The sequence below is a fragment of the Lithobates pipiens genome, unplaced genomic scaffold (genome assembly GCF_037356315.1).
Source record: "Lithobates pipiens isolate NorthernLeopardFrog02 unplaced genomic scaffold, aLitPip1_a1.2 Scaffold_10, whole genome shotgun sequence".
NCBI lineage: Eukaryota > Metazoa > Chordata > Amphibia > Anura > Ranidae > Lithobates > Lithobates pipiens.
The window spans coordinates 207,908,179-207,930,924 of record NW_027507686.1 but is presented as its reverse complement, the minus strand read 5'-3'; the positions used below and the strand labels follow the sequence as shown (position 1 = coordinate 207,930,924).

The window sequence follows — 22,746 nt, the reverse complement described above, 5'->3', positions numbered from 1 at the left end:
TACAGGAGTGGCGAGGAGGTTCAGGCTGTGCTTTACTCTCCCCCTCCTGTCATAACAGTGAGCAGTCAGCAAGTGTCAGAGGATCGCTCTTACATCGGACTGTACACAGCCTGATTACCTGTGCATATCTCCCCCAAGGACTGCTCATCTCCCGGTAATGTGGATAGGGGGCGAGTAATCTCCCCATGTACAGTCTGATATAATAGTGATTCTGTGTCACTTGCTGTATGGAGAAGCACTGTTAGCAGCAGAGCTCGAACCTCCTCCTGGCTCTCTCCTTTCAGCCACTACCACTTCTCCTTTCCGGACCTTACTGTTTACATTAGTGGACTGCTCCAGGTTGTTTCCCCCCTCCTTTGCCCTGAGTGTGAGGATGGGGGCAGGAGCTCCATGGGCATGGGTACAACGTCCATGGAGGGGTGGCAGCCTGGACCTGGGGGGCACAATTGAAATCTGGGGGGTGCAGCCCACCCCAGCGGCCCCCTGGGTCAGGTCATGGAGTTTCCTCTATCCTGGCTCATTCTATTTCACTATGTTGTGCACAGGCACAAAACTTTTCAGGGTGTCAGTCCCTTGACTGCTTTTTCACAGCAAGGAAAAGAGTCAAGTGTGTGAACTGATATACTTCTACAGCTCCTCACTTTATAACAAAATCCAGCATTTCCATTCACAACTTCATTCATGAAATCTATTGTGTGGGACCTCCTGTATTTAAACATTCTGTCCCTTTTCTGACATGTCTGACAGATTTTCCCTCCTCTGCTAAAAAGCATTGATTTCTGTTTCTGAATTAAATGCTCAACAGTTTTCCCAGCATGGTTTATAAACCAAGCTACCACAGCTTTTTTCCTATTCCTTCTATTGTCCTAGTATTGTGCAGTCTGTCTCTAAAGCTGGCCATACGTGGCTCGATTTTCTCTTTTTCAGCCTGTGAGCGAAAACCAAAATCGAATTCTCTATCAACGCCAACAGCTCTGGATGTTGTAATATCTACTGCTGGTTATTACATTCAGTGGATGGTTTAGGCGATGCACTGGATTCAGGTCTTTAAACTGTCAAGTGGAGTTTTTCATTGGATCTAACGCACTATTCTCAACGCACATATTCCTGTAGAGAAATCTGTATTTGTAAGCGGGTGCTGAGGTGACCACCGGCTGGAACAGTGTGTAGTCAGAGAGTGATGTCACCAGCACACCAAGATCTCCAAAAATGAGTCCAAAGCTTTAATCAGAGATCACATCATTACAGCAGAAAGCAATGTTTTGGAGCCACGCAGGTCACATGCCTGATGAAGGGGTTCTGTGCGACTCCGAAACGTAATTCTACTGTAGTGATGTGATTGCTGATTAAAGCTTTGGACTCATTTTTGGAGATCTTGGTGTGCTGGTGACATCACTCTCTATTACATTGGGTTTAGTAACGTGGATTTAACAACTTTTCACAAAGTCAGTAACCCCCATGAAAGAAATTGAGAAATTCACGCATGGATAAGCCAAATGAGCACCAAATGATCATCTCAAGAGTCCAAAGTACTTTACTGGTATCAAGTAACAACTAAAAAATAAAAAGGTAGTCTGCATATTTCAGGAGCCAAAAATCCCTCTTTATCAGGGCTTGAGCCTAGAATACACAGGCCAAATGTCAGCTGGTTCAATAGGAACGGGCACACATTTAGCCCATGTGTATGGTAGCCAGTCCAACAGAAGCTGACTTCTGTCGAAGGCTCATGACTGAAAAAGGCCGATCGGCTCCCGATCAGTGGCTGAGAGCGCTGACCGGAGTGTTCTAGCAGGAGGGTGCCCCCGTCAGCACACAATAGCACATCAGGGGATATTGTTAGTACAGGGACTCCTTCCTGAGCTGTCAGTTATTTTTTGGGTTGAATGAAAAAAAAAAAACTAGTGGTGTGTACTAGGCTTTAGACAATGTAGGCAAAACAAAAGTTCCTGGATCTTAGCTAACATCACTTGGCTGCTAATGCAGGCACAATCACCCATGAATACTATCTCCTATTGGAGATTTCTATGCCCTGACGAAAGGGTGTTTTTAGCCCTTGAAACATATTAGTGCTTTTTGTTTCCTGTTCTTACTTGTGATACCAATAAAGAACTTTGGACTCTTGAGACCTTTTTGTGCTCTTTTCAGCTTCTCTTCATAGCTATGGTATTCAGGCAGCCACGGTTCCTTGATTACAATGGTGATTCCAAGCAGAGAGGAAGCAGTCACTTTTCGGCAGATAGTTTTCCAACCAGCTCAGTTGGTCTTTAAATTGAAGGTTGACAAGCTGGTGGGGTGCTTGCAGGGTCACCCACGGCTCAAATTGGGTCCGATTTAGTAGTCTATGGCATTCTTACCTCTTACTACATTGTGTGCACTGCTGACAGTTCCTAAAACAATTTATTATGATTTTAAAAAGTTTAGCCAGGCAGGAGCAACATGACAGGTGATTCCATAAGAAAATATATATCAACTATGGCAGATGGTCTTACTCTTACAGTACATTCCGCTACACAATCTCAGTGTAGGGGAATTACAGAAAACAGGGTTAAAGGTAGAACTTTCCTTTAGGGAAAAAAACTATTTTAGCAACTTATAAGAACACACATCAATAAAAGATCACACTGTTTATGTATAACAATAATATTTTACTGAATATTTCCAGCCTTTTAGATATAAAAGAAGAGTAAGTAAATAATAATGATGATGTTAGTGCCTCCTGTGTCTGTGAACGTATCGGCTCTGTAGAAATCACTAGAAGTCCAGGTGCTTCTTGCCTACGGCTGCAGTGCCACATCCTGAGCTCAGCAGTTTGGCCGATCCTGCCACATCCTGTTTGCTTGAGCGGCTCACTGTGTCTGACAAGTCTGGAGGCAAATGCAGTCTCTGTGGACAGAATGGAAATGAAAAGAACAGAACACAACCATTATTAAATGTTTATTTCAGGGAGCGCGTACACACATTGTCTACCTTGTTAGTCATTCATGTAGTCATTTAGTTTTACATGCTGCAGAAGTATCTATCAATCGCTTCCAAATCATTTGACGGAAATAAAATTGCATGTATATTTCCAGGCTGGTGTCCACTGACTCTTTAAATGCCAAGGACCTACCCTTTGTGCCACAGCCTTCAAAGGGTAAATAGGAGCTTCTGGCTGTTGCTTGTTTTAAAAATAATTGGAAGTCACAGAAATAAATTTTCAGTCAGATAGACATTGTACGTCCAGTTTCCATTTTCATGGTTTCACATCTACTTATCTGTTACAACAATTGCACTAAATATAACTCTACAATTCAATAGGCATTAGAGTATGATCACGCTGTCCCGTGCCCTCTGACTGAACTAGTCTGACATGCCTCTTCTGTGTGAGGGCAGTTATAATGAGCGACATAACAGTTAGTCAGCTATGCCAGGGGTAAGAGGGCAGAAAGTGCATTTCACAAAATAAATAAATAAATAAATAAGGTCTTTTAAGGCATTTCCAAGTGAAAACAAATAGTGAGAATTCATATCACAAGTTGGAATAGGATTACAAAAATAAGAAAAAATTATATGAGATTTTATTTGGGCTTTAAATGTTATGCTAATCTTTTTTTGTATAAGGAAGAAGTGGTTTTGGTGACTGAAAAGTCGCCCGATAGCTACAAAGTTGAAGCAGGAAAACATTAACTGTTAGGGGTCTTCAAGAAGTAAAGTGGGAGAAGCTGTTCTTTATTAACTGGCAAACAATTGTAAGATAAGATACACCTTTGGCGAATCCATGCCTGGTGGCGTTAACACGTAAGGGATGGAGCCAGTGATGTAAGACGTCTTTCCTAGACAGTGGGGTGGAAGGGAATGCTGGTAGTCTCTGTAAGCTGTATTGAGCAGTATCAAACACCTAAGGGGACAGTAACAAAGAGATCCATCCATAAGCTGTCACCCCTAATGTTGATGCCCCCTATGGGGGTCTGAGAAATATTACATGCAAGTTATATGCGGTTCACCAGTCTCACTTTCTATGTGAGTGTAATTTTATGTTCAGTTTTTTAAACAAATTAGTGTTTTTTTATGGAAAGCGATATGGTGGTCTGTTTGTTTTACCCTTGAGTATTATCTGTGGATTTGTGGGAAACATACACATGGTTTGATTGGATCTGGAGGGGAGTTTGATTGTCCGCCACAACTGGTAAAATCTCTTGAAGGGACATGCACAGCTGACCTACTGTCCATAGGTCAAATAGGGAGGTGAGCTGCTAATGATGGTGGTGTGTGTAGAACATTATGTGTTAACTTAAGAAGAGATATATATCAAGAATCTGAGGTTACTGAAAGACACACTATGGGGACTTTTTTCAGTTATCATTAGAGGACTTACAATACACCGTTGAATAAAGTGCAGTGCTGAATCATTTTGGTTTGTTCGTGACATACATAAAAAGGAATGAACCTCAAACCTCTGTGGGTAGGCATCCACGCAATCTCTTTCAGGTTAATCACTTTCCCATGATAGGCTTTCTATGGGCAGGATATTGAAAGCACAGTTAAAATTAAGCCTTTTAAAACAATGATGCAGGATCCTTTCCTGTGAGCCTAGCCCATGTAAAGTAGTCCTGATCATCAGAAAGCCCTTGCTGACTTTGGTCAACCACCAGTGGATAGTACCATTCCAGCCTATTGGGCCATATCTGCAAATGGTTCTGGTGAACATGTAAAGAGCCATACAAGACACTACACTGGAGGACAAAGGACAAGTAGGGAGACTGTAAAGGTTCTCATTTAGCTAGATCATGCTATAGTTAGTAGCCTTCACATTCAAGTGGACTTGCTCTATAATGTTGAAAACATTTCACCAATCATGCAAATGGCTTCCTCTTCTCAATTCAGAAATACACACCAGAAATAATACCAACATAATCCACATCAGCAAGAAGAAAGACCTTATTAGATCTTATGGGGAAATCATATGCAAATGCCAATTTTTGTCATGGTGGGTCTGTAAGCGTCACTGGGCTTAAAGCATCACAGTGTCTTTGCCAGGTTTGGAAGCACAATCGTTCATGTGTCAGCAAACACAGACATAACTCACCAAATACTGAAAGTTTTCTGAAAGCAAGAAACCATTAGTGTAGACAGAAGCAAGAAGAGGAGATAGCAAATTAAACTGAAGGCTGATTATATCTGTGTTCAGAATTAAGCAATCACATTCAAACCCATGTTAAATAGGAGTCTGTACACCTGTCATCGTTTAAAGTGCCTCTGATTAACCCCAAATAAAGTTCAGCTGTTCTAGTAGGTTTTGACATTTCCTTAGCCACGTCCTACAACAAAAGTCATGGTCCGTAGAGAGCTTCCAAGCATCAGAGGGAGCTCACTGTTAAAAGGTATCAGTCAGGAGAAGGGTACAAAAGAATTTCCAAGGCATTAGATATACCATGCAATACAGTGAAGACAGTCATCATCAAGTGGAGAAAATATGGCACAACAGTGACATTACCAAGAACAGGACGTCCCTCCAAAATTGATTAAAAGAGGAGAAGAAAACTAGTCAGGGAGGCTGCCAAGAGGCCTACAGCAACAATAAAGGAGCTGCAGGAATATTGGGCAAGTACTGGCTGTGTGGTACACGTGACATATGCCTGGGCTATGCCCACAGTGAAGTGTGGTGGTGGCAGCATCATTTTTTGGGGCTGTTTTTCTTCAGCTGGAACAGGGGCCTTAGTCAAGGTAGAGGGAATTATGAACAGTTCCAAATACCAGACAATATTGGCACAAAACCTTCAGGCATCTGCTAGAAAGCTGAACATGAAGGGAAACTTTATGTTTCAACGTGACAACAACCCAAAGCATACATCCAAATCAAGGAATGGCTTCACCAGAAGACTAAAATTTTGGAATGGCACAGCCAGAGCCCAGGCCTGAATCTGATTGAAAATCTGTGGGTGATATGAAGAGGGCTGTGCACAGGAGATACCCTCACAATCTGACAGATTCTGAGTGTTTTTTGCAAAGAAGAGTGGGCAAATATTGCCAAGTCAAAATGTGCCATGCTGATACTCATACCCAAAAAGACTGAGTGCTGTAATAAAATCAATAGGTGTTCAACAAAGTATGAGTTGTACTGTTTATAGGTCACATTAAAGGTGGAAAAAGTTCTGAAATGATTTATCTTTGTCTCATTTTTTTACATCACAGAAACCTGACATTTTAACAGGGGTGTGTAGACTTTTTATAGCCACTGTATGTATATTTAGATCTATGGACATGAATTATAGTTTTGGTTTAGAGAAGCCTGGTATGATTGTGTATCTTCATCATAGATTTGTTTATGCCTGCAAACTCCCTTTAACCACTTGCCGACCAGCCGCCGTACTTTTACAGCACCAGGTCGGCTCTCCTACGTGAACCGACATACCTGTACATTGGTCCGTGCATGTAAGATTGTGGCTGGAAACCCGCGTTCACTGTGCGCCGCGGATATGCGCCCGCGGGTCCAGAGGACTCAATGCTGTATACAGAGGCAGAACGGGGATCTGCCATTGTAAAAAAGGCAGATCCCCATTCTGACAGGGGACATTTCAGAGATCTGCTGTTCCTAGTGATTGGTAACAGCTATCTCTGTCATGTCCCAGGCAGCCCATCCACCCCTACAGTTAGAACACGCTAAGGGAACACATTTAACCCCTTAATCGGCCCCTAGTGTTAACCCCTTCACTGCCAGTGTCATTTATACATTGTTCAGTGCATTTTTATAGCACTGATCAATGTAATAATGTCACTGGTCCCCAAAAAGTGTAATTTGGGGTCAGATTTGTCTGTCGCAATGTCGAAGTCCCACTAAAAATCACAGATCGCCAACTTTAACAGTAAAAACAATAAAAAAGAGTCCCTAAATCTATCCCATAGTTTGAAGTTGCAATAACTTTTGCGCAAACCAATCCATATATGCCTATTGCGATTTTTTTTACCAAAAATATGTAGAATACATATTGGCTTAAACTGATGACATTTTTTTCTTTTTTTTTTGGATATGTATTATAGCAGAAAGAAAAAAAAAATAGTTTTTTCAAAATTGTCACTTTTTTTGTGTTTATAGCGCAAAAAATAAAAACTGCAGAGGTGATCAAATATCACCAAATGAAAGCTCTATTTGTGTGGAAAAAAAAGGACATACATTTTGTTTAGGTACAGTATCGCATGACCGTGCAATTGTCAGTTAAAATGATCGTAAAAAATAGCCTGGTCATTAAGGGCGTAAATCCTTCCGGTCCTTAAGTGGTTAATGTTTTGATATATTTTTAGTTGTTTGATACCAGTAAATTGCTTTTCATCTTTTTTGAAATACCCATATTCCATAAATTCCGATTTTTTGACCATTTTCAATGCTGTGGTTTGCAGTCAGCAGGGGCCCATGGAGCTCTCTCTGCTTAATGGAGCTTAGAGAGCTTTGCGATTGGAGGAGAGATGTTCATGTGACTGGGATCTTGACATTTTTTTTCCATCGGAACTTTAATTTGATTCTGTTGAATTCTGTTTGGCTTCAAAAAGCTGGTGGGTCACAGAGCACATTTTCACAGCACATTGCTGTTCTTTGTAATGCGAGTTTATCTATTTTACAGAGGTGGCAGCAAAACAACCATACCACTACTTTTTAAATGAGCCCCTAAGTACTAAATCAGTAAAGTGATGGAGCTTCTTTAAACTGAACAAACAAGAACTACTACCTAAAAGTAGTTTGGTTTTGCTGCTCTTGTTTTGCTTTCCTTTTATCTGAAATATTCCTTAATCTGGGCTATTTAATAATCTGCCTCTTTTATAATAACCCAGCTCCCGTCTCATAATTGAATTAGAGTAGTAAACTCATTTTTTGATTACCTCCTGCTGGGAAACAGTAAAATAGAAAGGTTTGCTGTACTTTTACCTCTCGTATTTCTCACTCGTGTTCGAGTGCAGTGCAGCGGAAAATGTGTTTTGTGCAGGAAAGAAAAAAAAAATGGGAAAAATATAGCAAATGTGTGGCATGCCCCGGGCTTAAAAATGCCTTGTTCAGATATGACAGCTGAGACCACAGCAGGAGAATAGCAGGGAGAGAGAATGGAGCGCTGGGGATGGAAGGGTGAAATCCTCCCTGCAAAGGTGACACAGAAATGATTTCAGTACACTACAACCCAACTGCACAGGATATGAAATCAGGGACGGCTCCCTGCATCGTATAACAGAGAAGGCCTGTAATTAAGAGGAAACATGTAACCCATATATTATGTTAAATTACATTCCTATACTGTAAATGTCTAATAGACACAATCACCAGTAAACATAAAATAATATAATGTTGTGTCCACTTCCAAATGTGCTGGACATTTTCTTAAAGGATAAGTTCACCTTTTTAAAAAAAATAAATGCACATTTTTTTGCAGGTAAAAATAGCAATTACAATTCTATTTTGTTTTTATTTTTAGGAGCGTGGAAAGCATTGCACCCACGATCAGCAGATTGCAGGTGCTATGCAGGGCTCCTGCAGACGGTCAGTTTAAGCTGTCTGTCCATACCTCACATGGCCAGGCAGTTACACACTGACAGGAAGAATCGATGAACTACCATAGCATAGCGCTCAGCATTGTCCTGGTAGTTAATTGAGAACTACATGCCATCAACCGCAAAGGCTGCTGGTACTTGTAATTCATTCATTCACAGAACACTTTTCAAATAGTGACAGCAACTGCGGGGAGAAGATCCCTGGCTTACTGTCACAGCAAGGGGGGGGGGGGAGTGGGTGGAACATGTAACATGTTCCCGAAGGTGAACTTATCCTATAAAGCTGAACTCCAGGAAAAATAAAATGCCCAAATGAAATACATATAGGGGAGCTGCATTAACACCTGCAAAAGAGGTTTTACTTTTGATGACACACATTTTCTGAAGTAACACTTATGCTGCGTACACGCGACCGGACTTTCCAGCAGAAAAGGTCTGACGGTCTTCCCGACGGACTTTCGAATGAACAACAGACTTGCCCACACACTAAAGTCCGTTCGCTTTGAACGTGATGACGTACGACGGGACTAGAAAAGGAAGTTCAATAACCAGTAGCCAATAGCTGCCCTTGTGTCGTATTTGGTCCGTCAGACCAGCATACAGACGAACGGTTTTCCCGATTGGAATTGAGTCCGTCGGACAGATTTGAAACATGTTCTATTTCTAGGTCCGTCTGAATTTTATAAAGAAAAACGATCGGACTATCCTGCACATGATCGGATTTTCCAACAGAATGATTCTGGCAGACCTATTCTGACGGAAAGTCTGGTCGTGTGTACGCGGCATTACAGGTCCTGTCTCTCCTTTGGCCTGTGACTGGGCAGTGAAAGGAGAAGCATCAGCCCGATGAGCACATCTCTATCACTTTGCCTTTACCTGCTCTCAGCATGTTACTTGTTGCAGTACAGCTAACTGGGTTTTTATATCTGCCTGGAGTTCAGCTATAACATATACTAAATCTAAGGCTAGCCATATTTGATGTTAAGCCAATTTTCCCATCTAGCCAGTGAGCCTACCTTGTATGTGTGTTACAAACTTTATTCATTTAAATGGATAGCGCATCAGTAAAATAAAAGAGTACAATGCGCAGGGCCAGATTAAGAACATCATGGGCCTGGTGCTGATGATTTCAGTGTTTTTTTTAAATAAAAAATAAAAATGCAAACAATTAAATTGTTATAAAAAATTAAACAGAGAGAGGGAGGATAAGACAGAGGGGGAGAGAGAGAGAGATAGAGAAAGGGGATGAGAGAGGGGTTGGGGTAAGGGAGGGAGTATGAGAGCGAGGATGCGCATGAGCATGTGTGGGAGTGACAGCAACGAAGCCCGGCCAAGGCAAGTGACCGAAGGCACAGAAACCGGAAGGAAGACCGGGTGAAAATGAAAGTGCTCGGGACTCACCAGGTTGGCCACAGCACAGCGCTGGAGGGCTCAGTCTGACAGGTAAGTGTATCCTAATATGCTAATATGCTGTGCATACTAGTACATTATGACATAACCTACCTCAGAGCCTTTAAAAATTAGTAATGTTAGAGAAGTTTACTACCGCTTTAATATCACAGGATCCTCTCATGGGGGCCCCAACTGACCCAGTGGCCCTTGGGCAGTGCACAAGTGCATAGTTGCCAACATTTCCAAAATATTTTCAGGGACATTTTTTTTTTTTTTTTACCAGTGGTATATTTAGAGTAGCTGACATCCCCTATGTTCTTCCAAAGATCACAATAGTAATCACAAAATTAAATAAGTAATAATTATGGGCAGAACAAATATGAGGACTGAGAAGATTTCCTTTAGTTGAACTAACAAAAGTGTGCCCATTCTAGAGCTGGTAACATTGAGGATATTCAATATAATTTTAAAGAACTGTTTTTGTGGGTAAGAGGCATAGGGGAGGAGTATGGATGGTATAAAAATGGGAAGTATGTGCAGGTGAGGGAGAGGAATGTTGGGGGTATTAACAGTTGGCAGTGTGGAAGGTATTATGGGGGCAGTATCTACAGGAGAGGAGTGTGGAGGGTATGACAGTTGGCAACATGTACAAGAGAGGAGTTTGGAGGGTATGATGGGGCAGTATGTACAGGAGAGGAGTGTGGAGGGTATGACAGTGAGCAGTATATACAGGAGTAATGTGGAGAGTATGACAGTGAGCACTATGTACAGGAGAGGAGTGTGGAGGGTATAACAGTGGGCAGTATATACAGGAGTGGAGTGTAGGACAGTAGGCACCATGTACAGGAGAGAAGTGTATTAGAGTAAGGAGTATGCACAGGAGAGGAATGTGGAGGGTATGGAAGTGGGCAGAATGTACAGGAGAGAAGTGTTTGACAGTGGGCACTATGTATAGGAGAGAAGTGTGGAGGGTATGACAGTGGGCAGTATGTACAGGAGAGGAATGTGGAGGGTATGACAGCGGGCACTATGTACAGATGAGGAGGATGAAGGAATATGAGAAAGAAAAATGTAAAGGTTTGTGGAAGGATGTTTAGGGACTGCATAGTGGTTAAGTGGGCCATACATGGATTGAAATTAAGCCAATTAGGCAGAGTCCAGCCATAGTCGTTCTATGTATGGACTAGTTGGTTGTACATAAGTCAATCTATTAATCGACTTGAGTACAACCAGCCTGTCAGGTTTTTCCCCAAACAATCGGTGCTGCCAGCTATAGTTAGCAACTTTGTATTCTGTGGATAGGGAAGACTCCCCACTGGCAGAACACAATAACACTGTGGGAGTGTTTCCCTCATCCACCGGTCAGCAGGTGAGAGGGTATGTTGGGACAGGCTGGGGAGAAAGGTCTGTCAGCAGTAGGATGCGAGGTGGTCATGGAGGGATATCAATCAGCGGATGGGGGGAGTAACTGTGAGTGATATATTTTGGAGTAGGGACTGTCATCTGCAGGTTGGGAAATAGTCACCTGTGATATAAGTTGAAGGGAGGTGGCTAACATGGGAAGTGGCTGGGGAGGGCCTGGTTGGTGGTGAGTGTGAAATAGATGATGTGTTGGAAAGTTTCTTTCACACCTGCGGTAATGCTTACTGCCCTCTGAAAAATGATCTGTGGTGGACTGCTTTTCAACGAGTTATATAGCAGCAGCTGACAGGCGTTAATGAGGTGCTACTGCTGCCTCCTTGTTTTTTTTTTAATTTGCTGAATGGTAGTTTTACATTGTTGGACTATGCTGCTACTGCGAGTGAGTTTGGCTTACAGTTACAGAGCAGCCCCATTGAAATCAATAGGCGAGTTTGAGAGGCGGTGCTTAAAGATGCTGCAGCTAAAGAAATGACAACAAAAAAAAGTCTCAGCTGTGAAGTAAAGCATCATAAAGCATCACAGCTACGGCATTCGTACAGCCCTGTCCAAATGTATTTTTAAGATTTGGGTCAGGGACGTGCGGTGAGGTCAGTGGCTGGTGAGGCAATGGCTAGTATTAGAGCCAGATACGCACAGGTTACATGCGCTGCGAACGTTAGAGTGAGAGCAATAATTCTAGCACTAGACCTCCTTTGTAACTTTAAACATGTAACCAGTAAAAAATGTTAAAGCGTCATCTATGGAGATTTTTAAGTACTGAAGTTTGCCGCCATTCCACAAGTGTGTGCAATTGTAAAGCATGAAGTGTTCAGAATCTATTTACTCGGCGTAACATCTTTCATAGCATACCAAAAAAAAAAAAATCGGGCTAACGTTAGTGTTTTTTTTATTCATGAAACAGTTTCTTTCCACAATAAAACACGTTTGAAAAATTGCTGTGCAACTACCATGTAACATAAAAAATTGCAATGACCACCATTTTTTTCCCTCTGCTAAAACAATATATATAATGTTTGGGGGTTCTGAGTAATTTTCTAACAAAAAAAATATGATTTTTACATGTAGGAGAGAAGGGTCAGAATTGGTCTGGGTGGCAAGGGGTTAATTACCGTAAGTAATATACAAATTATTAAAGATTGTTTTTAAGGTAATTTACTATATTTTCAAAAACTGTACTCAAGCAGGTAGCTTAATGGACACATTACTGAAGTTATAACTTCCAACCAGGATCTCACAGTAAATAGATAAATAATACATTATGCTATAACATACAGTATAGCATAATCATATATGATTTAGCTTGATTATAACAGTGCCTTTTCAGCAGCAGAAGATTCTCATTCTCCCTCTTAAATCTTATACCCATAAATCCATGTTTTTTCCTTCTAATTAAAGAGGGCTGGGCTGGAAGGGAGCATGTCTCTTTTAGACACATGCCCCCTTCTATGACACTGCAGTGAGAGGCGTGCCTCCACTGCAGCATTTTTATTGGACAGTTGGGGCCAATAGTACTTTACCATTGGTCCAAGGCTCCAAGCTGTCCATTGAGCTCAGTGCCTCTGACAAGAAGTGAGAAGCACTGTGAGCTCATCCTCTCAGTCTGTTGCAAACAGAGTTTGCCAGCTTGTATTTAAACTGGGCACGCTGTATGTAGCTTCTGACAGGCTGCGCAAGGAGCCCTGAAGCTCCGGAACCATAAATGATAGGAGCCCCAAACTTTAACCAGTGGTGGGGTAGGTATTCGGCCCCCACCCTCCAAATTTGGGGTCTCTGTGACCCCAGGAACAACAGGCTACTGCCCTCAAAGTCAACCGTTTTTGTGGGCAAATGGGTCTATCTTAAGATAAGGGACCTGGAGCTGCAGCTTCAATAGCCCCTATGGTAATCCATCACTGAAAATGTGAAAATATATGTGGGGTGAACCCGCTTTGTCAACTCAAAATTCACTATAGTACAGTTGCAGTATTTTTTCAATCATGTAAAAAAAAAGAAAAAAAAAAAAGAAAAAAGAAAAAGCTAAGTGTTCTGTATGATGGATTTCTCAGTATCTGTTCTTATTCCATACAGATGGATGCTGCACAGTAGCACTTCACTTGTCCTGTACGCTGGGTGTAATTCTAAGTATTTGTTCTTATTCTTTATGTATGGATAGATGCTACATAGTACCTCTTCTTTTGTTCTATATGATGGATGTAATTCTCAGTATCTGTACTTATTCTGTATGTAAGGACGCTGTATAGAACCAGTAATAATTTGGCAGTCATCTTGCTTTGCTCTTAAAGTATCTCAATTATTACAATCTTCTTTGTAGCATGTATGGGGGGAAAACATATTATTACAAACTATGACTCACAAATGTTCCTCCAAATCATTTTAGGGTGTATGCAACTATGCTTATTATGATTAATTAACTCTCAAACCACGTCCATTTCACTACACCCACTTCTGTTAAACTGTGCTTACTTATCACCCTATAATCTACCCTTCTAGGCTCATGTTTCTGTACATTGGCTGGTTTAGAAGATTATTAAAAATCTTGTAGAGCCTAAATAATGGCTCTCTGGGAGGGCATCAAGCCAATGATTAAACGGTAATGCTAATCTGTTAAAAGGGATGCTACACCCAGGGGTGCCTTGGCAAAATACATAAAAAATGCTTAAAAATTGTATACAAGCCAGCGGATGGATCAAGTATGCCTTTTAGCTACACAAAGTCATTGTGCACTATTACAGCCTTCTAGCCACCAGCATCCTAACAACCAATTATATCATCGGTTGGTAAGGAGGTCATCTGGGGTCTGCACAGCACCCTAGTTTGCACCTCTCTATCAGCACTGGGATCACATTAACTGAGTGCAGTAGAGAAATGGACAGGAAAGAGAAATGCTGGAATACTAATCAGTATCAGTGTGCAAAGGTGTATTTGCTTTGGAAAGATAAAATAACCTCTAATATTGGGTGTCCTATGTGTGCGGATATTGCTGCATTATGTGAAACTATTAGTTTTAGAATAGGGTGCCCCAAGTATATGGAAAAATTTTATATAAAATAATAATCATACAGAAAATATCAACAAATGTAGACTGGTACCAATGGTACAGCTGTATTATCTATATGTTTTTTTTGGAAGTTAACACGTAGTCATTATCCATGGTAGTAGCACCGTATACAATACGTATAATGTAAAGCTTCTAATCTCTACCGATCAGATTTTCGATACCTGTGTTCAGGCAAGTAGCCAATATCTTGGTATCTAGGTTAAGCAGAGAGATGGGCCAAAAGTTAGACCTGGCCTTGTTCAATTGCCCCACCAGGAGCAGGTAACGCCCCTCTGGGCTTGCAATAGAGGGGTCCATGATAAAAAAGAGAATGTTCTTCTTAAAACTTATGAGGATCCCCTCTGTTTGGTGAAAGGGTTAGACATAAATACCATTGAGTAGGAGGGATGAAAGTTCTTAGGGCAAGAGGTCGAAAAAAACGTGTTTCTTGTAAGCGTGTAGTGACTTAAAGTGGCAGAAAGCCTTTGCTTTCTTGCGCAGAGAGTTTGGGTCTTGTACATTGAGTTATAATATAATTTTATCTTGGCACAGTTTTGAGGACAGGCTATACTGGACAGATGCCATTGATTGGAAGGGTGTTAAGAAATCCTTGGCAGAAGTGGAAAAGATAGGGAACGGAGAGGAAGCAGAGTGGGGAAGAGAGAGAAGGATTAGGGGAATAGAAAAGAGGGGAAATGTGTACAACAAATACATGGAATCAAACATATAAATGAGAAGGATACCTCAGAGCAATGGCCCCATGGAGTTGGCACTGTGAGGGATGTAGTAGAGCTGGCAGGGGGTTGGGTAAAACAAATCAATGGAAATTAGTAAATTTCCGCAGCCAGAAAAACATATTTGGAGAGACACCAGGATTCCACACAGAAGGGAACCACTGGTGAACTCCAAAAGTCCCAGTCCCCAAGCAGGGGGTTGGGGAGTGGTTTGTGTGCAAATAAAAGCCAGCATACCCAGGCAACCAGATCACATAATATAAAGGCAATGGCCTTGGGAGCAAAGTAAGACCTAAGGGGGTCAGGTTCCCCATGAGCATAATCATTAGTGGGGCCATCCTAAAGGCTTTTAATGTTCAAAGCCATGTAACATAAAAATAAAGAGGATTGAATATACTGTATAGGCCGAAAAAGTAAACCAGTGGACAGGCTATGGACATGTTAGTATTTGCATATTCTTAGCAAGCAGTAAACCAACTTTCTTTTCTTTTAATCAGATACATTTTTAGGCACATCTTCTATGAGAACCACAGATTACATATTACATAAAGGATAAGAAAGACAAATATTTAATAAGAGTAATAAAACAGTTGCCCTGTGAGAACCATAAGAGGCAGTAAATTAACTTTAAAACAAATCCTCATTGACTTCTTTACCTGTAAGCACTGCGGAATACTTAATTAATCCGGTTTCCCCCTCCCTGAGCTCCTGCTTTTCTTTTACATTAGAGATTAGTAGACAGTTGTTAGGTCACTGCTGAGAGGGGGGAGCTGAACTGCTGACATGTAAATACTACAATAACCTGCCAACAGATTTACTTTAGGAACACGATTCTACACTAAATCCTTGTCTCTGTAAATGCACACCATGTCCCTAGTATACTCAAGTTATATTTATCTCTCAGATCTCATAAGGTTTAAGTATCCTGACAAATCAGAACACAGTGGGGCATTTTTATACATTATCTCAAATGAGACCACAAGTAAAACTTTTAAAATCAGACTTAGCCGACCTCTACAGTGCCAGGCACACCCCAAAGTTTAATTTCTCCACAGCAACCATAGCTACAGAGGTAACTGAGGACTTGTTTTAAAGCTCATTTGTTGACTATTAAGAATATGTAAACAGGAGGTGTGTCCAGCTATGGCGGAGCGAAGACATTCATCAGGGAGCTCTGTGTATATCAGGCAATTCACCCTGCACTCCTGGTCCCTGTGGACAGTTGTTTCAACAGGATATCCTGTTGCCATTTCTGGGAGTCCAGGGCTCCCTCCTCCTCTCCCTGTCGCCGGGCCAGTAGGAGAGAGGAGCAGGGCCTTGCGCATGTGCAGTAGTGTTCCCGGTGTGAAGCCATAAGGCTACACTGCCGGGTACTCTAACCCGCAATGGCGGCGGCAGCAGCACCCAACAGCTGATGGAAACATCAGCTGCGGTGGCAACATCGCTGGACTCCAGGACATGTAAGTGTCCTATTGTTAAAAGCCAGCAGCTGCAGTATGCTTAGCTACTGGCTTTTAATTTTTTATTTTTTTTGGGGGCGGAATACTTTAAACTTTAACAGCAGCAGCACTAAAGTTGTTTCAGTGGTTCTCTCAGGCAGCTCAGCTCACTTTGCTCCCCCTTGTAAAGATTTTGTTCTATTCTCAGTGGCCCAGGTCACCATGCTCCCCCACCCCAGAGCTTCTGTTCTGTATTTATATTAGAGATTAGAAGAGTAGAAGGCTGCTGGGTCACTTCTGAGAGGGGAAGCTGAGCTAAGAGAATAACTTTACTACCTGTGCTATGAACATTGTGGCTAAATTGCTCCACTGCATTTGTCGCTACAGAGGTCAGCGAGAACTTGATTTAAAAGCTAATTTATTGACTATTAAGTATATGTGTAATGGATGAGATCATGAGTGTTATAAGCGAAATGCCTATTTCTGGTACTCTTATAGATATAAGTGCTTATCTTTCATTATTAGTTATCAACCTTAATCATACTCATTTAATCATAATTAAGATGTCTGCCAGCTTCTCCCTTCATGTGAAACTGCAAGAGTTAAAAGAAAGAGAGCAACGTCAAAGAGAAGAATTGCGCCTGTTCTCGGCCACCTTGTCAGTACACTCAAGGAGAAGGGGGGCTGGGAACAAGACTCTATTTTAGCTGTCGTAGCTTGCTTTACCTTTTTAACCTCCTCCCGCCCGCCCTATAGCCGAATGATGGCCTTAGAGCGGGCGGGTTCCTTCGCCTGGCCGTCCCTGGACGGCCTGGTGTTTACTTCCGCAATGCGCGCCGCCGGGGGCGCGCATCGCGGAAGTATTGTATTCGCCGTGTCTCCCGGAGACAGGCAAATACAGATCGCCGTGAACGGCCAATGAAAGCGGCTGTTCACAGCGCGATCGCAGCTGCCAATGGGAGATGATCTCATATGTAAACATATGAGATCATCTCCCATTGCCGTGTCTCTCCCTCCTCACACAGAGACAGCGTGTGAGGAGGGAGAGCGATCTGTGTGTCAGCCCCAGTGCCGTGTGTCAGCCCCAGTGCCGTGTGTCAGCCCCAGTGCCGTGTGTCAGCCCCAGTGCCGTGTGTCAGCCCCAGTGCCGTGTGTCAGCCCCAGTGCCGTGTGTCAGCCCCAGTGCCGTGTGTCAGCCCCAGTGCCATGCGTCAGCCCCAGTGCCATGCGTCAGCCCCAGTGCCATGCGTCAGCCCCAGTGCCATGCGTCAGCCCCAGTGCCATGCGTCAGCCCCAGTGCCATGCGTCAGCCCCAGTGCCATGTGTCAGCCCCAGTGCCAGTGCCATCTGTCAGCCCAGTGCCATCTGTCAGCCCAGTGCCATCTGCCAGTAGTGCCAGTGCCGCCAGTGCCACCTGCCAGCGGCAGTGCCTGCCGTCAGCCCCAGTGCCGCCAGTGCCACCTGCCAGTGCCACCTGCCAGCCCCAGTGCCGTCCGTCAGCCCCAGTGCCGTCAGCCCCAGTGCCGCCAGTGCCGTCAGCCCCAGTGCCGCCAGTGCCACCTGCCAGCGCCACCTGCCAGCACCAGTGCCACCTGCCAGCGCCATCCGTCAGCCCCAGTGCCATCAGCCCCAGTGCCGTCAGCCCCAGTGCCGTCAGTGCCAGTGCCACCTGCCAGCGCCACCTGCCAGCACCATCCATCAGCCCCAGTGCCAGTGCCGCCAGTGCCACCACCAGTGCCAGTGCCACCTGCCAGCGCCAGTGCCACCTGCCAGCGCCATCTGTCAGCCCCAGTGCCGCCAGCCCCAGTCCCGCCAGTGCCACGTGCCAGTGCCACCTGCCAGTGCCAGTGCCACCTGCCAGCGCCAGTGCCACCTGCCAGCGCCAGTGCCATCCGTCAGCCCCAGTGCCGCCAGTGCCACCTGCCAGCGCCAGAGCAATTAGCCAGAGCAAATAGCCAGCACCATCTGCCAGTGCCATCTGCCAGTGCCAGCCCCAGTGCCATCTGTCAGTGACATCTGCCAGCCCCACCTGCCAGCCCCATCTGTCAGCCCCATCTGCCTCCAGTGCCATCTGCCTCCAGTGCCACGTGTCGTCAGTGCCACGTGGGGTCACTTTGTGAGCATTTCCATTGTCTTGGTGCTCCAGGGCCTTCAAAACTGTAATAGGTGGTTGAGAAATAAGATGTGTAATTTATGCTCCTAGAACGCCTGATGGTGCTATTTCAATATTGGGCCTCTGTATGTGGTCACGCTGTGTAAAAGTCTCACACATTTGGTATCGTTATACTCAGGAGGAGTAGTAGAACGTATTTTGGCATGTCATTTTTTCTATGTACATGCTATGTGTTGGAAATATCTTATAAATGGACAACTTTGCGTAAAAAAAATGCGGTTTCATTTTTTTCCACATTTTCCCAAAACTTCTGGAAAAAAAATGAACCATTCAAACGACTCATTATGCCTCATAGATTATACGTTGGGGTGTTAGCTTTCCAAAATGGGGTCACTTTGTGGGCATTTCCATTGTTCTGGTGCTCCAGGGCCTTCACAAATGTAATAGGTGGTTGAGAAATGAAATGTGTAATTTATGCTCCTAGAATGCCTGATGGTGCTATTTCAATATTGGGCCTCTGTATGTGGCCAGGCTGTGTAAAAGTCTCACACATTTGGTATCGTAATACTCAGAAGGAGTAGCAGAACGTATTTTGGGGTGTCATTTGTGGTATACACATGCCATGTGAGAGAAATAACCTATTACATTGAAAATTTTGTGAGGAAAAAAATAAATAAAAAATCTTCATTTTGCAAAGAATTGTGGGAAAAAGATGACAACATCAAAAACCTCACCATGCATCTTAGTAAATACCTTGGAATGTCTACTTTCAAAAAAGGGGTCATTTGGGGGGTATTTGTACTTTCCTGACTTGTTTGGGTCGCAAGAAATTAGATAGGCCACCAGTACATCAGGTGTGATCAATTTTGTGCGATTCGCACCACAGCTTGTAGACTCTCTAACTTTCACAAAGACCAAATAATATCCACTAATTTGGGTTATTTTTACCAAAGATATGTAGCAGTATAAATTGTGGCCAAAATTTATGAAAAAATAATAATAATTAGCAAAATTTTATCACAGAAACAAAGAAATATGCTTTTTTTTCAAAATTTTCGGTCTTTTTTCATTTATGGCGCAAAAAATAAAAACCCCAGAGGTGATCAAATACCACCAAAAGAAAGCTCTATTTGTGGGAAAAAAAGGACACAAAATTTATTTGGGTACAGTGTTGCATGACTGAGTAATTGTCATTCAAAGTGTGAGAGCACCAAAAGCTGAAAATTGGTCTGGTCAGGAAGGGTGTTTAACCACTTTCAGACCGGACCAATTTGCTGGTCAAAGACCAGACCACTTTTTGCGATTCGGCACTGCGTCGCTTTAACTGACAATTGCGCGGTCGTGCGACGTGGCTCCCAAACAAAATTAAGGTCCTTTTTTTCCCACAAATAGAGCTTTCTTTTGGTGGTATTTGATCACCCCTGCGGTTTTTATTTTTTGCGCTATAAACAAAAATAGAGCGACAATTTTGAAAAAAACGCATTATTTTTTACTTTTTGTTATAATAAATATCCCCCAAAAATATATAAAAAAACATTTTTTTCCCTCAATTTAGGCCGATACGTATTCTTCTACATATTTTTGGTAAAAAAAATCGCAATAAGCGATTATTGATTGGTTTGCGCAAAAGTTATAGCGTTTACAAAATAGGGATAGTTTTATAGCATTTTTATTAATAATTTTTTATTATTTTTTTTTTTACTAGTAATGGCGGCGATCTGCGATTTTTATTGTGACTGCGACATTGTCGGGGACCCATCGGACATTTTTGACACATTTTTGGGACCATTGTCATTTATACAGTAATCACTGCTATATAAATGCAGTGATTCCTGTGTAAATGACACTGGCAGTGAAAGGGTTAACCAGTGGGTGGCAGTGTAGGGGTTAAGTGTTCCTAGGGGTGTGTTACTAACTGTGGGGGGGTTGGGCTTTCATTTAGTGTACACTGATCTCTGCTCCAATCACATGGAGCAGAGATCAGCGTCACTAGTTGCTAGGCAGAATGGAAAAATGTTGTTTATACAGCATTTCCTCCATTCGGCCGCTCCGTGAGACGATCGCGGGGATGCCCGCGGCGATCGAGTCCGCGGGTCCCGCGACCGGACTCACGGGGGTCCCGACCAGCGCGGGAGCGCGCCGCCAGCGGCGCGCTCCCGATGGCACGGCGGCAACGAATATTGGACGTACATGTACGCCAATATGCCTGCCCGTGCCATTCTGTCGACGTACATCGTCGTGCGCTGGTCGGGAAGTGGTTAAGTGCCCAGTAAGCAAGTGGTTAAGACATGACCCAGCTAAAAAGCTTAACCTTCATCACAATAATGAATATGTATAATTTGTGGTTTGTACACGCTGTCTTTTATCTAATATTTGATTTGATAGTGAGCTATGCGGCTCACTGTATATTAGCCGGAGTCCAGGAAATAAAAAAGAAGTATCTGAATACTGAACTACGTGTGTGTCAGTGTTTGACTTTAAGTGTGCACACTTTATATTAAGGATTCATTTGGCCAGGGGGACAGAAACAAGATACGGGGCTTTTCTAGTCCAGGTCCAAAACATATGTAAGCACTTGTATGTGAATATCCTGGCCACAGTTTTGCTTTATAACTATTGTAACAACATATAACTTAAAGGGGTTGTAAACCCTTGAGGTTTTCACCTTAATGCACTGTATTTATTAAGGTGAAAAACTTTCTGTAGTGCAGCAGCCCCCCAGAGGCCCCCTTTTACTTACCTGAACCCGATCGTTCCAGCGATGCTCAGTTAAATGCAGTGACATGAGAGCCCGGGGGCCGAGTCCTGCTGTCTGTGTCAATGGATGCAGCAGCAGGACTTGGGAGTGGGCCCGAACGATTGCCCCCATGGAAAGCGGCACTCCGTCAGGGTACTTGAGAAGAGGAGGAGCCAGGAGCACCGCTGATGGCATATATATATGTATACACACACACACATATATATATATATATATATATATATATATATACACAGTTGTGCTCAAAGGTTGGCAGAATTTATGATTTCTTGGCCATTTTTCAGAGAATATGAATAACACAAAAACATTTCTTTCACTCATGGTTAGTGTTTGGCTGAAGCCATTTTAATCAATCAACTGTGTTTACTCTTTTAAAATCATAATAAGAACAGAAACTACCCAAATGATCAAAAGTTTACATACCCTGGTGATTTTGACCTGATGCACACAAGTTTACACAAAGGGGATTGAATGGCTATTAAAGGTAACCATCCTCACACCTGTGATATGTTTGCTTGTAATTAGTGTATGTGTATAAACGGTCAATGCGTTTCTGGACACCTGACAGACCCTTGCATCTTTCATATAGTGCTGCACTGACGTTTTTGGATTCTGAGTCATGAGAAAAGCAAAAGAATTGTGAAAGGCTCTGCGGGAAAAGGTAGTTGAACTGTATAAAACAAGAAAGGGATATAAAAAGATATCCAAGGAATTGAGAATGCCAATCAGCAGTGTTCAAACTCTAATCAAGAAGTGGAAAATGAGGGAGAGGTTCTGTTGAAACCAAACCACGGTCAGGTAGACAAACTAAAATTTCAGCCACAACTGCCAGGAAAACTGTTCGGGATACAAAGGAAAACCAACAAATAACTTCAGGTGAAATACAGAACTCTCTGAAAACGTGGTGGCTGTTTCAAGATGCACAATAAGGAGGCACTTGAAGAAAGATGGGCTGCATGGTCGAGTCACCAGAAGAAAGCCATTACTATACAAAGTATCCTGCTTACAATATGCCAAACAGCACAGAGACAAGCCTCAAACCTTCTGGCACAAAGTCATTTGGAGTGATGAGACCAAAATTGAGCTTTTTGGCCACAACTATAAATGCTATATTTGGAGAGGCGTCAACAAGGCCTATGATGAAAGGTACGGAGGTGGATCGCTAATGTTTTGGGGATGTGTGAGCTACAAAGGCACAGGAAATTTGGTCAAAATCGTTGGCAAGATGAATGCAGTATGTTATCAAAAAATACTGGAGGAACATTTGCATTCATCAGCCAGGAAGCTGCGCATGGGACGTACTTGGACATTCCAACATGATAATGATCCAAACAACAAAG

The 22,746-nt window shown here is 42.9% G+C and overlaps 1 protein-coding gene across 2 annotated transcripts in view; it reads right to left on the bottom strand.

Annotated features, from left to right (window-relative positions):
- Positions 1 to 2,624: 2,624 nt before the first annotated feature.
- ELP4 (elongator acetyltransferase complex subunit 4) overlaps positions 2,625 to 22,746 on the bottom strand; it is a 522,158-nt gene continuing 502,036 nt past the window's right edge. For both annotated transcript variants that reach the window (XM_077460872.1, XM_077460873.1), the window contains exon 10: positions 2,625 to 2,883. In XM_077460872.1, coding sequence (XP_077316998.1) covers positions 2,752 to 2,883 — 132 coding nt within the window. In that variant the 3' untranslated portion in view covers positions 2,625 to 2,751. The remainder of the gene's footprint in view (positions 2,884 to 22,746) is intronic.